Source organism: Labeo rohita, chromosome 1, assembly GCF_022985175.1.
Source record: "Labeo rohita strain BAU-BD-2019 chromosome 1, IGBB_LRoh.1.0, whole genome shotgun sequence".
In the NCBI taxonomy this organism is placed as follows: domain Eukaryota; kingdom Metazoa; phylum Chordata; class Actinopteri; order Cypriniformes; family Cyprinidae; genus Labeo; species Labeo rohita.
In genome coordinates this window covers 21,320,886-21,334,327 of record NC_066869.1, presented here as the reverse complement: position 1 = coordinate 21,334,327, position 13,442 = coordinate 21,320,886, and the positions used below count along the sequence as shown (strand labels likewise).

The following is a 13,442-nucleotide window of genomic DNA, read 5'->3' as shown; positions in this document are numbered from 1 at the left end:
TCCAGTCATTTTTCCATTAGCAGAACAAATATCTTACATGAAAAAATTATTTCTTAGTTTCTGCATGTTCTAATGATTGATATTGTTTCAAATCATGAAACATGTTTGAAACACAATAAAATGACTTTGATGATCCGTATCCAGGCTGCAATATTAATAATATTACATTTTTTGGTCTTTTAGAAATGCACATTTGACAGTAGAAGTAGCTTGAGTTAGTATGCAGATGTAAATTTATGTTCATTATCAAAAACAGTAACATCTGGAAAAAATCTCATTTTTATATGGTGAAATGTAATGATTCTAACAGTTTGACATAATTTGGTCTTCCATAGTAGCATACATTTACATCATGATAATAATAATATAATAATAATAATATAATACAATTCAATATGAACATCCAACATTCCTTCCACAATACCATGGTGCAGTTAGTGTTACTACAGTAAATCCATAATAAATTACTGTGATTTGTAGATTGAAAAGCCTTCTGACTATATTGGTGTGCTCAGTGTTTTTCTTGTTTGTTTAGTGTTTATGTAATAACACTTTATTTTAAGGTGTTCCTTGTTACACGTTACATGTACTTACTGTTATAATCCTAATGCTTTTTCATTCCACTTTTGGCGCAAAAACACTATATTGAACATTTTTCGTGATAATTATCGTTATTGTTTTATCGGCCAGTCATACATACAACACATTAGCTTTGTTTAACACAGCTCAAATCAAAATGAATGCGGTAGAAGGTATTCAAGTTCATCCCTCAGCTTTGACCTTAAATCAGTACTCATCTATCTTACAGTCCTTATCGACTTTAACCTGTCTGAAGGAGACAGGCTCATTTCACAGAATACTTTGTTGAGGCACCACTCAAATGAAAACATGCGTAGGTGTGTGCACACTCTCACTCAAGGATTCAATATCCGTCACTTTTGTCCTTGATAGGAAACAAACCGAATTGACACTCGGTTTGACAATAACTAAACTCACCATGTCTCATAACGCAACTGTGCAGGCCTTAAAGATCTTTTCCTTTGAAATGTAAGACAATTCCGCATGTTGAATGTAGAATAACAGCAAGGTTTGATTAATGTTAGTAGGTGTTCCTGTCTGAGTCATCACCCTTTTGTGGTGCACAAATACATTTTACTCCAGCTTTGTTGATATTTTTTTTCCCTTTCACAAATCATGACATAAACTGTCCTTGTTCAACCTCAATACCTGTTCTTCTTCACATACGCAGCTGGTTCGTTTCCAGATCCTCCTGAGATCATAAAAAAGTAAGTGAGTGGAGAACCAAAGACTTGTTTTTAGCCAAGCTGCTTTTGACGCCGATTCCAAATACAGCATTAACTCCGTGTTAAGAATCCATTAGCATTCCCACGATTCCTTGTGCCATATGCCTCCATTATGTGACAGAACAATGGGAAAGCTGAGGCGAACAACTTTGGGGAGTTGTCACATTGTGCTGAGAAGCGTGCGAGAGAGAGAAACAATGAGGCAAAGAAAGGGAGTGCGTGGCAAAGGGTCGAAAGATGAAAGCTGAGTGCTAAACTCCACAAAAGCTGTAAATTGGCCATATCAATCAGTCTCTCGCCTGGAGAGCAAATGTTTTTCTTCACTTGTTTATCTGAAATCAAACTCTTTCTTCCACAGTCTGCGTCTTGTGCTCTGAGTTATTACATGCTTCCTGTACAACATTTTGCAAGAGGGATGGCTGAAAAACATTTTCACTTGTCATCGTAGTAAATCGAGTGACATCTTGGGGCCCTATGATTTCCGCAATGCTGAAAACTTGGACAGAAGTTCCACTCATAAAAAAGAAATTTTCTTTAAAATCACAGAATTTGGATAAACACCATAGTGTCTGCATGTCTGTCACCATGTGAGTGAATGAGACAGTTTTACTACTATACTCAAGCACGTACACTTGTGATATTTTCAGCATCTAAGCTCTAACTTCATAAGGACGTGAATATGAAATTATTAATTTCTCATGCTCTGAGAGACACTTTATATGCATGTCATTTAATAAAAACTGTTGTCAGATACACAAGGTCAAATGTTTTCACTGCAACTTATCAAAACAAATGTTTGGTTTAATTTGAAGAAAGCATGATATACAATTATATTAGTATTGTACAGCAGAATGTAAACCTCAGTTTAAAGGAACTGTTATAATTTCATTTGATTATATTAAAAAGGTTTATTAAATTGTTAAAGGTTTGTGCATTCATTTTTTTTTTTAAATAATAAACTGATATAAAATAAAAAATATAGAAGCCAGAAAAAAATGAAACATAACGCAAGGGGGAAAAAATCAATCAATTCATTAGACATCAACACAAAATCTGAGAAAAACAAAACAGAATTTTGGGAAGAAAAAAGGATCCTAGATATCTAGTTACACCATCTTAACTACATCAGTCAAAAGTTTTTGAACAGCAATATTTTTAATGTTTTTTAAAGAAGTCAGTTCTGTTTACTCTTCTGGATCATCAATTTGATCCAAAGTACAGTAAAAAATCTGAAATATTTTTGTTTGAATACATTTTCAATTTTACTCAGTTGTTTTCAACATAATAATAATACATGTTTTTTGAGCAGCAAATCAGAATATTAGAATGATTTCTGAAGGATCATATGACTGGAGTAATGATGCTAAAAATTTAGCTTAGGAATAAATTACATTTTAAAATTTAAAACAGTCATCTTAAGTAGTACAAATATTTCACATTTTTTTACAAAAACTTTTGACTGGTAGTGTATTCTTAAATGTGACCATGGACCACAAAAGGTAAGTTTTTTTAAATTGAGACTTATACATCATCTGAAAGCTGAATAAATAAGTTTTCATTGGTGTGTGGTTTGTTAGGATAGGACAATATTTGTTTGAAGGTACAAAAAAATCTAAATATTGAGAAAATCGCTTTTAAAGTTCCAAATGAAGTTCTTAGCAATGCATGTTACTCATCAAAAATTAAGTTTTGATATATTTACAGTAGGAAATTTACACTATATCTTCATGGAACATGATCTTTACTTAATATCCTAATGATATTTGGCATAAAAGAAAAATCGGTAATTTTGATCATTGTGGCTATTGCTACAAATATACCTGTGCTACTCAAGATTGGTTTTGTGGTCCAGGGTCACAAATCTGAATAATCAGTCTTAACACTAAATAACAATATATAAATAAATTATAACTAATTATATAAAGTTCGTCCACCTGACTAATCAAGTCATCAGTTGTTGGACCAGTCAATCTTCATGATCCCAACATGACTACTGACCATTGCAACGCTATTGACTATTAACACGCTGATTAAGAATTAGCTCTGAACATTCAGAAACCCTCAGGCAATGCCATTTTAAAAACCGTCCCCTTTGAGATCAAAGCAGCCAGTTTATATAATAGTGAAACCGACTGTTGGCCATATACCTCTAAAATTTTTCCAGCCTAGCTCTGAAAATTCAGCTTCAGGGCTGTCACAGTTCTGTCTGTTTGTATTCTTTGGTTTCTCCCATTGTCTCCCCCCGTCGATCTGTCTGCTTTGGTTTACCCTCGTTAGCGTCATCCCCTTCACCTGTCTGCAATTATTAGTTTCCCTTTATAAGCCTGTTTGTATCCTGAGTTCTCTGTCGGTCTTTAATGTTATTGTTGATTAGTGTTTCCGTGTGTGTGGATATCGCTCTGTGTTCCTGCCTTTTCCTGCTTGTGCTACCTTGAAGATTATATTAAATATTGTTGCTTGTTATCTCGTCTCTCGTCTTGTTCCGTCCAGCACGCAGCTACCTACGTAACAGAAAGACCGACCAAAAACAGTTTTCCCCGGCGTTTTCCCTGCTTTATTTTCCGGTTTTTCCCAGTGTTTGTTTTTGATTTTTCGTTATGGATCCCGCTGTTCAGATCATCATCCTGGAGCAGGGGAACCGCTCTCTCGAGGACCACACCAGAGACTTTGTGCAACTCATTCCACTCACGCACTACCCGGACAGCTGCTTATGCACGTTCTATCGTGTTGGACTTAACACCACCACCAAGGCGCAGCTGTCCGGGGAGGGTCCTCGAGAGAGCATCGCCGATTACATTGAGTGGGTGCTGGCGTCCTGTAGATCGTCATGGACCATTGACTTCGTCAAGGAGGACGTCAGCCCCACTCCAGACCCAGAACCCAGCCAACCATCACCCCGACAAGCGGAGTTGGAGCCCGAGCCCACCGCAGATGAAGAGCCAGAGCCTAGAGCGACAGAGCCAGAGCCGGACACGTCTGACCAGGTGCGAGAGCCGGACACTACATCCGCTAAGGTGGAGTGCTGCGTGGAGCAAGAGAGGGCTATGGAGAGCCCTGCCCACTGCACCACCGCTGGGGGTGAGATTGAACTGAATTCTGGGGACTTGATGGACTTCTTTACGGAAGTTCTGGAAACTCACTCTGGGGATTTAATAGACTTTTCTACGGAAATATCTACCTGTTATGATCATCCTGTCTGCCTGGAATTCCCACCCACCCACCCTCTTCTGTCTACATCCATGTCTGTCTGGCCACCGCTGTCCCCTGACAGCCCCTCTGCTCACCCTCAGCCCACCACCTGTGCAGTGGGCTCGCCGCGGGTCTGCCAGCTTCCATCGGCGTCAGGGCTGGAGGATCCCTCATCTCCGCCTCCAGCCTCAGAGTCCAGAACTCCGCCTCGGCCCTCCGACCCTGCGGCTCCACCACGGCTCTCAGCTCCCTCGTCTTCACCGTCGCTCGTCGGTCCACCAGCTCCGTTGGGCTCCTCCCTCCCTCCGGCTCCACCTCAGTCCTCTGTCGCTCCGGCTCCACAGCGGACCTCCGGAGCTCCGCTTCCGCCTCAGTCGCTGGAGCCTTGGGCTCCGCCTTGGCCCTCCGGATCCTCGGTGTCGCCCAGGATCTTCGGCTCTCCGTCTCAGCCTCGGGCTCCTCCGCCAGCTGCTCCGCCTCTGTCGGTCGGCCCCCTGGAGTCGTCAGCCCTTCCTCCACCATGGCTCCTCCCTCCATCGGCTCCACCGTGGGTCATCATGGCTGCGGTCTGGGTCTCCCTCTGCTTCTCCTGCTCCGGGTCCCTCCTGTTTCCTCCCTGGCTCCTCCCACCTTCGTCGCCCCCTTGGACTCTGATCACTCTGTTTTTTGTCCCCCTCCCGGGGTTCCGTCCTCCGCCGAAGCCTCCTCCCACATGGACTCTGTTTTTCTGCTGTTTTTTTTGCCCCTCTTGTCTGTTTTGTTTTTTGTTTTCTACGGCGCGAGGTCGCGCCTATTCGGAGGGGGGCGTAATGTCACAGTTCTGTCTGTTTGTATTCTTTGGTTTCTCCCATTGTCTCCCCCCGTCGATCTGTCTGCTTTGGTTTACCCTCGTTAGCGTCATCCCCTTCACCTGTCTGCAATTATTAGTTTCCCTTTATAAGCCTGTTTGTATCCTGAGTTCTCTGTCGGTCTTTAATGTTATTGTTGATTAGTGTTTCCGTGTGTGTGGATATCGCTCTGTGTTCCTGCCTTTTCCTGCTTGTGCTACCTTGAAGATTATATTAAATATTGTTGCTTGTTATCTCGTCTCTCGTCTTGTTCCGTCCAGCACGCAGCTACCTACGTAACAAGGGCATTGTGATCTAGAAAATTGGACTGTCTGTCCTCAGAACTGTGCATGGTAAATGGCATCTCTGTGAGAGGTCCAGGTATATCTTCATCAGATCAAAGCATGTGTAAGTGAATACAGAGATAAAAAAAAAAAAAAAAAAAAAAAAAAACAAACTAAACATAAATTTGGGGGAATTTTGATGGGATATTACTATGTCTACCCAGTCTAATTTCTTTTGTAAAAACAAGCTTACACTAAGCAAGTTGGTTGAAACAAGATGTTTACTGCACATAGATCACAGATCAATCCCAAAGCTGTGCATGACCTAAGAGTCACGATTCCCATTTTTTTCTCTCCAGGAAGAAATAGGAGGAACCTATCTATGGTAGGGACTAATCTAATGTATAGTGAGCTCATGCCCGGCCTCTGCACTCAGCCATCAATTAGTGTTGTGAAGAGAAAAAAGCTCCAGGTCTCTTTTTAATGGGACGTCTTTTTATGGGAAGATATGCTTTTGTTTTAGAAGATCTAACACTTCATTAAAACAACTCATTCCCTGAGAACGCTATAAAGACTGTAAAACAACGCGTTAATGACACATAATTGCTCAGAATACAGAAAATACTGTTTGATGGAAAATGTAATTTTCCTTCAGACAATAATGATCTCCTCTTTTTTTAAGGGAAAAAGAAGGAAATCAGCATTTAAAAAAGTTTTGGAGCCTCTTATGCTCACAAATACTGCATTTGATTAAAATACAGTTAAAACAATAAATATTATTGTAATTTAAAATAATTCCTATGCATTTTTAGATATTTTAAAAGTTTCAAAATACAGTCTCATGCATCTGCTGGCATTAGTGTCACATGATCCTTCGGTAATCATTCTAATATGCTGATCTGGCGTTCGAAAAACATTTTAGTATGACCAATTTAGTTATTTTATAGTATTTTTTTAAAATAGTATTTTTCAGGATTGTTTGATAAACAAAAGTTTAAAAGAACAGCATTTACTTGAAACCATTTTTCAATGTAGAAGTCTCTACAGCAACTTAATGCATCACTACTGAATAAAACTATTCATATCTTTAAAACATAATAATAAATTCTTACAAACTCCAACTTTTGTAATGGTTGTGTAAGTTGCCCTTTTTAGTACATGGCTGATATACAACCTGTAAAAAATTGGACACACTTGACTGCCTATTTATCTTGATATACCTCAGGACTAAAAAAGCAGCTTTGAAGAGGCTTTAATGTAAGATTCACTCTTCATTTTGGCCACTACTTAACTCCCAGTTGTGTTTAGATGACTACTCTAACACAGCAAATACAAAGAATAAGTAGTGTGCCAAAACTTTTGACTGATGGTATGGAAGTCCAAAAAACTTGCTTGTTTGTTCATTTGCAATCTTTGCTCAGTATTTTAAGCTCAACAAGATATACCCTAGGCACAAGAGAACAAAGAAACAACAACTCTAAATTGTGATTCCTGCTGTGAGCTCTGAAGACAATGTACATCCAGCATCTGAGTACAATTTATATCCAGCTTGCACTTCTCTGACAAGGCCTTCAAACAGTTTTCTACACTGTCCAGTAATCAGACAATCCTAGACCAGCTTCAGAATCCCAGAAAAACGTGTAAGCTGAAGCAAACATGCCATTAATGCCATTATGATCATCAATGGTCTATACTGAACTGGTAAAGCTCAACAGGAGATTTTAACTTATAAAGCCTGAACCTTAACTTATAAAGCCAAAGACACACTACATACAATCAACGAATGGACCTGCAAAGACTAAACCGCAGAAGTGTAAATCTAATAAGAAGATATTACCTGTGTGACCAACGGCTCCAACAACCTCTCCACAGTCAGTGTGCGAATCTCAAGACTCTTGGGGTCCCATTTTAGCAGGATTGGGGACGTTGCGCTCGTCATGTTTACTGTGAAAAGAAAAGGGATATAAAAGAAAATAAAGAGAGTGAGTATTTTAAAGGATGAAAGAGATGTTAAAAACACAGAATGACAGTTTAATAGGATGATGAAAGGAAAAAGGTGCAGACATCACAGACTCAGTTATCAGTTTCATGCTTCATGACTTTCTTAACAAAATCAAAGGCCGGTGAGCCTGCCGCACATCTATTATTAAAGTCTGAAAAGCTTCTTCATTGAAAAGTCTTTAAATGTTGCACATCAATCACGCTAAAACGCTAAAATTGAGACTATAAAATATTGAGACGCCGCATTACATTAAAAGCTAATGACTCCGGAATGAGTCTTAATGTGGGATCCAGACATTGTTCTGCAAGTTAGACTGTATTATCTCACTTTTAATGAGGAAAAACAAACACACACAGACTAGAGGGATCATAATATATTACCCAGAAAGTGATTTAAATGTCTCAAATATTAATTATGAAAGTAAAACAGTCGCAAAAGTTCTCAAACTTTACAAACTTTTTAAAATGAGTTTCTTAGACTCAACCTAACCTTTGGTAAATAATTAAAGATTTTACACATTTAGTATTCATTTATTGAATAAATTGAATACGTCATCCACTGGAACAACCCTTTCTCGTGAACGCAAGTACGACAGTTAGCGAAAACTAGCGATTATGATTTCATAAATTTAAATATGGATATTTTTCTTACACAAACGCATCGATTCACTTCAGAAGGCCTTTATTAATCCCCCCGGAGCTGTGTGGAGTATACTTTATGATGGATGGATGCACTTTATTGGACTTCAAAATCTCAACAGCCATTCATAAGGTTTGGAAGAGCCAGGACATTTTTAAATTTCATTTTTTTGGAGAACTAACCCTTTAAGTGTTGGCCATAAGCTATCTTGCTAGAATAGCTACTGAAAAAAAGATTTTGGAGAACCACAACTCAAAAACTATAAACCCTTTGTCCATGATGCCTTAGGTTACTGACTATAAACTTTTATTTGGTAGTGGGGATCCTGTAATGTAGGCGTTTTCAATCATATTGTCATTCACTGGAGTACTGGCCTAGATTCTCTCCTGCATCTTTAGATCCCGCATCCAGATACTCATTACAAAAAACATATGCACGTACGAAGCCCAGCACCAGGCCCTTTGAACACCGGTAATGTAAGCAGGTGGTTCCTGATTAAGGTAGACATCTGAGGTACAGGATCAGGCCTGCATAGCAGGAGGGAGAAAAGTTTACCTGGCTGAGTGGAAACTTACGAGTAAAAAGTCTTCAAGCTGCGAGCGAATGGGGAGAAAAAAGTATATGGGAGTATGCGATTTCACTCAGAAACAACTTTACAGTTGTCTTTTTCTTTCTTTCGAGTGTTCCCTTTTGCCTCTGTAACAGAACTGTTCAGAAATTCTTCTGATGTTCCATTCATGAATTGGTGTGTTTGAACAAATCTTTAGAGCGAATGATTCATTCACTACAAATTACAGAAACTTTGGAATAATAATGAAAATGTACACTTTTTTTTTGGTAAAGGTTTCTGTTTTACAAAAAAAAATCTGGAAATACAGTAAATCCTTTTAAAAAATAAAAGTTTTACAAAAATGAAAGGTGGACAATTGTTAATCTTAAAGGAGTAGCTCACTTCCAGAACAAAACATTTACAGATAATGTACTCACTCCCTTTGTCATCAGAGATGTTCATGACTTTCTTTCTTCAATAGATAACAAAGAATGTTTCTTGAGAAAAACATTTTGTGAAAAATCTCCATATAGTGGACTTCAATGGTGCCCCCAAGTTTGAACTTCCAAAATGCAGTTTAAATGCAGCTTCAACAGGCTCTAAACAATCCCAGCCGAAGAATAAGGGTCTTATCTAGCAAAAAAAGTTTTTATTTGAAATTCTGTGCACTTTGGCCTTCCGTCCACACTGAGACAGCGTTTTTGTCAAGGAAAACTGAGCTTTTTGAAAATGCCCTCCAAAGTGGATAAATTCGAAAATGCTGTTTTCGCATTGTAGTGTAGATTGATTTGAAAAAGATGAGGCATGTTTAGTCATGTGATGCACATTGTACCAATAGACATCTATGTTTATACCAGTAATTGTACCTGTTATGCGCTATTCACTTTCACACTGTTGCTAAAGATATTTACTTTGAACATTCTTCATATTATAGTCCTAAAAGGATAACAGAAAACGTAATCACAATTGCTATCCTACAGCAAAACATGAGGGCAGCTGCTTTTTTAGATCAAACATGAGTGAGCGCGACATGGACGCATCAGGGAATGATGAGACATTTCTGTGAATAAAATGATCCTGCCAGAAGAATTGCGTGAAAACTTATGTCTATTCCGTCTGTATCATCTCAGTGAGCTTTAATGTGGTTTTACACATGCGCAGTAAGGCGAATTTAATGTTTTCTGACGTTTCAGTATGGATGAGAAACTTTTGGAAAACGCTTCAAAGCACTAATGTGGACAGAGAGCATTTTAAAACGAAAACTCAGTTTTCAAATGTATCCAGATTAATGTAGACGTAGCCTACGTTCATAAAGCAGAGTGTGAACACATTTTCTGAGTGAATGAATAGTCCTCATTCACTTTTTGTGCTTTAAAACTCCTTTTTTAAAATTTTAGAAAACAGTGTTTGAGTGCCAGTTATGCTTTTGTCATTTTTTTAAATTTCTATTTCAGCATGTATTTAATTTCAGATTTATTTCAGTTCTTGAGTCAGTTCACATGGCACAACATGAAATGCTATTGTGATAAATCAGGATGTGAAATTACACACAAAAAGATAATCTTACATCATTTGTACTTTAAAATAACATGACATGCTGTATTCAGTTCAGTTTTTTTTACCTCTTCATAAAGGTTGTTTGACAGTGTCCCAGCATAGTGTCACATGATGTTAAACATATTAAAATATATTATTTCCAAACACTGTCAACAAGAACATTGGCTTGAACTTTTTTCATTAAATAAAATGTGTTTTTCCATCTCCTTGACACACATTAGAACAGACTGGTGTGAGAAGAATCAGCATGAGATCAAACCATCATCTGCTGTTTGCTCCAGTCACGGTTCTTCACTTGTCAGTGAGCTACACACACACACACACACACATAAAAAAGGGTTTTCTGGGCATCACCATTCTTTTGTGTTCAAACTGTCTCGTATTTCCTCTTTTCTGATGTATCTGTCAGCGAATCCTCAAGAGAGGCTCCCAACAGGCTCAGTCGCCGTGTCAAACACTCCCTAAAGCACAGTGTCAAACACACACTCCAGTCCTGCACAACAGACTTAACAGCTATTAAAACGCACATTTGAGATCTCTCCTGCTCAGCATGTCAGTTTTACTCCTCAAAAATTTGTGTAACCAGTTAACACTTCAACCCATAAAAATAAAGTGGGTTAGTGGGTCTGCAGCACCTTAAGATCAACAAAAACCCTCTTCTTATCAAGAACCATATTCGCTGCACTATATAGAGTTCTTGAATTGGCTATACGGTAGGGTTGCACAAATAATAGATTTTCTAATCATGATTACAATTACAGATGCCACAATTATGTAATCGTTAAGGCACAATTAAAAAAGAAAATCCACTTACATTATTATGCTTGCTTAAGATGTGGGAGTGTGTGTGGGGGTGGGTGTATTTTCTTAAGTATTGTTATTTTAAGGTTTTTTCTTTTTTCATTGTTTTAATTTTTACATTTTTTTATATTTAAAGAAGAAATTATATATAAAACGGTGGCATGCAGTGCTTCAAACAATGGTATAAAGCTATTCAAAACATCACTAAATGTAAATTGTGATAATCCTAATTAATAATCGCAATTACGATTTTAAGGGAATAATCGACAATTATGATTTTTGTCATAATCGTGCAGTCCTACTATAAGGTTCCTTGAAGATTTAAAAAAGCCAGTTATGTTGTACATTATAGGTTTTGGATCACCATTATTTGTTTCTAGGTCCTTCAAATGTTGGGGTTGAGACCCAAAAACCTCAAAACCCCAAAAACTAAATGCAAAAAATAAAACTAAGCAGTATGCATGCATATAGTTAGGACAGTAAAGTTTAAAAACAAAAAAGGAGAACAAAACACTTCCCATATTTTTGTTGCACACTGCTGATGATAAGGGGGAAATAGCAACTTAAATATGAATGTTATATCCTATACAGTATTTAAAACATTACAAACTTAAAAAAAACTAAATTTATAGTCCATAAAGCGTGAAGATTTTTTTTAATAAAAAAGTTCTTAAAGTTAGTATAATTTATAATTTTATACATGACACCATGAATTTAAAAACACTATTTACCTGTATAGTAAAATAATTTGCTGACTTAAATGTACATTACCAGTCAAAAGTTTTTGAACAGTAAGATTCTCACCAAGCCTGCATTTATTTGATCCAAAGTACAGCAAAAACAGTACAAATTTACTCCAAAATTACTCCAGTCACATGATCCTTCAGAAATCATTCTAATAGTTTTGCTGCTCAATAAAACATTTATTAGTATTATTACATTGAAAACAGCTGAGTAGAATTTTTTCAGGTTTCTTTAATGAATAAATGATCTGAAATAGAAATCTTCTGTAACATTATAGATGTCTTTATCATCAATGATCAATTTTAAAGTATCCTTGCTAAATAAAAGTATTAATATATATATATATATATATATATATATATATATATGTGTATATATATATACTGACTCCAAGCTTTTAAATGATATAGTGTATAATGTTACAAAAGCTTTTTATTTCAAATAAATGCTGATTTTTGGATCTTTCTATTTATCAGATAATCTTTAAAAAATGTACTCAACTGTTTTAAATATTCATAATAATAATAAATGTTTTTTGTATAGTAAATCAGCATATTACAATGAATTCTGAAGAATCATGTGACACTGATAACTGGAGTAATGATGCTGGAAATTTAGCTTTGATCACAAAAAATAAATTATATTTCAAAATATATTCAAATAGAAAGTAGTTATTTTAAATGGTAAAAATATTTCACAATATTACTGTTTTTGCTGTATTTCAGATCAAATAAATGCAGATTTGGTGAGCAGAAGAGAATTCCTAAAAATCTTAGAAATCTTTGACTGGTAGTGTATTACATATTTTAATAAGAGCAAAATGGACTAAAATTGATGAAAATTACATGGCATTAACTTAATGGTTCATGGTAATATGATTAAATTTTGATGATTGGATGATGAATTTTTTAATGACCTTTCGTATGAACAAAACCAGCTGATAAGAAAGAAAGAAAGAAAGAAAAAGAAAGTTATTTGTATATAATAAAACATGGCATCAGTTCACTTTATGGGCTAAAAAAACTCCAAGAACACATTGAAATTTTATTCACAATTGCTTGCAGCAACGAAAAGAAGGGTTATTTTCTCAGTGAGCTGACCAGTATATCACGCAGCCACCTCCAGTAAAGCACGCCGGAAGCAAGCTGTGCAAGATCTATTTCAGTTCCATTATCACCGAATAATGCTTCAATTATCCCACAGAAATGGGAAGAGGAATAATTACGCTATTTGTGCCTGGTTGCCAGGATGATAATAACAGCAGTCATAAGGAGGAGCGCAAAATGGCAAAAACGAGAGACTTTCACGAATGCATTTGCTACACACTAGAGTCAGGACGGGTCAGAAGGCTGATTGGTTCAGATCCATTAGCTTTCATGTGCAGAAACAGCCATGTTAACCGAGAAGCTGCCACAAAGACAAGGCAAGTCTTTACCTTTGATGTGACAATACGTGCTTTTGTGTTGCCAGTTGATTTATTTCTATTCAGTTTAATTTATTACACAACATGGCCATTTAATTGCTTTTATTACAACATCAAAATTT

At 36.9% G+C, this 13,442-nt stretch overlaps 1 protein-coding gene across 1 annotated transcript in view; it reads right to left on the bottom strand.

Moving 5' to 3' along the window:
- The window catches only part of ctnna2 (catenin (cadherin-associated protein), alpha 2), a 423,497-nt gene that overhangs the window by 387,795 nt on the left and 22,260 nt on the right, over positions 1-13,442 (bottom strand). The window contains exon 2 of the mRNA XM_051107030.1: positions 7,442-7,548. Within this exon, the coding sequence (XP_050962987.1) occupies positions 7,442-7,543 (102 nt within the window). The 5' untranslated portion in view covers positions 7,544-7,548. The remainder of the gene's footprint in view (positions 1-7,441; positions 7,549-13,442) is intronic.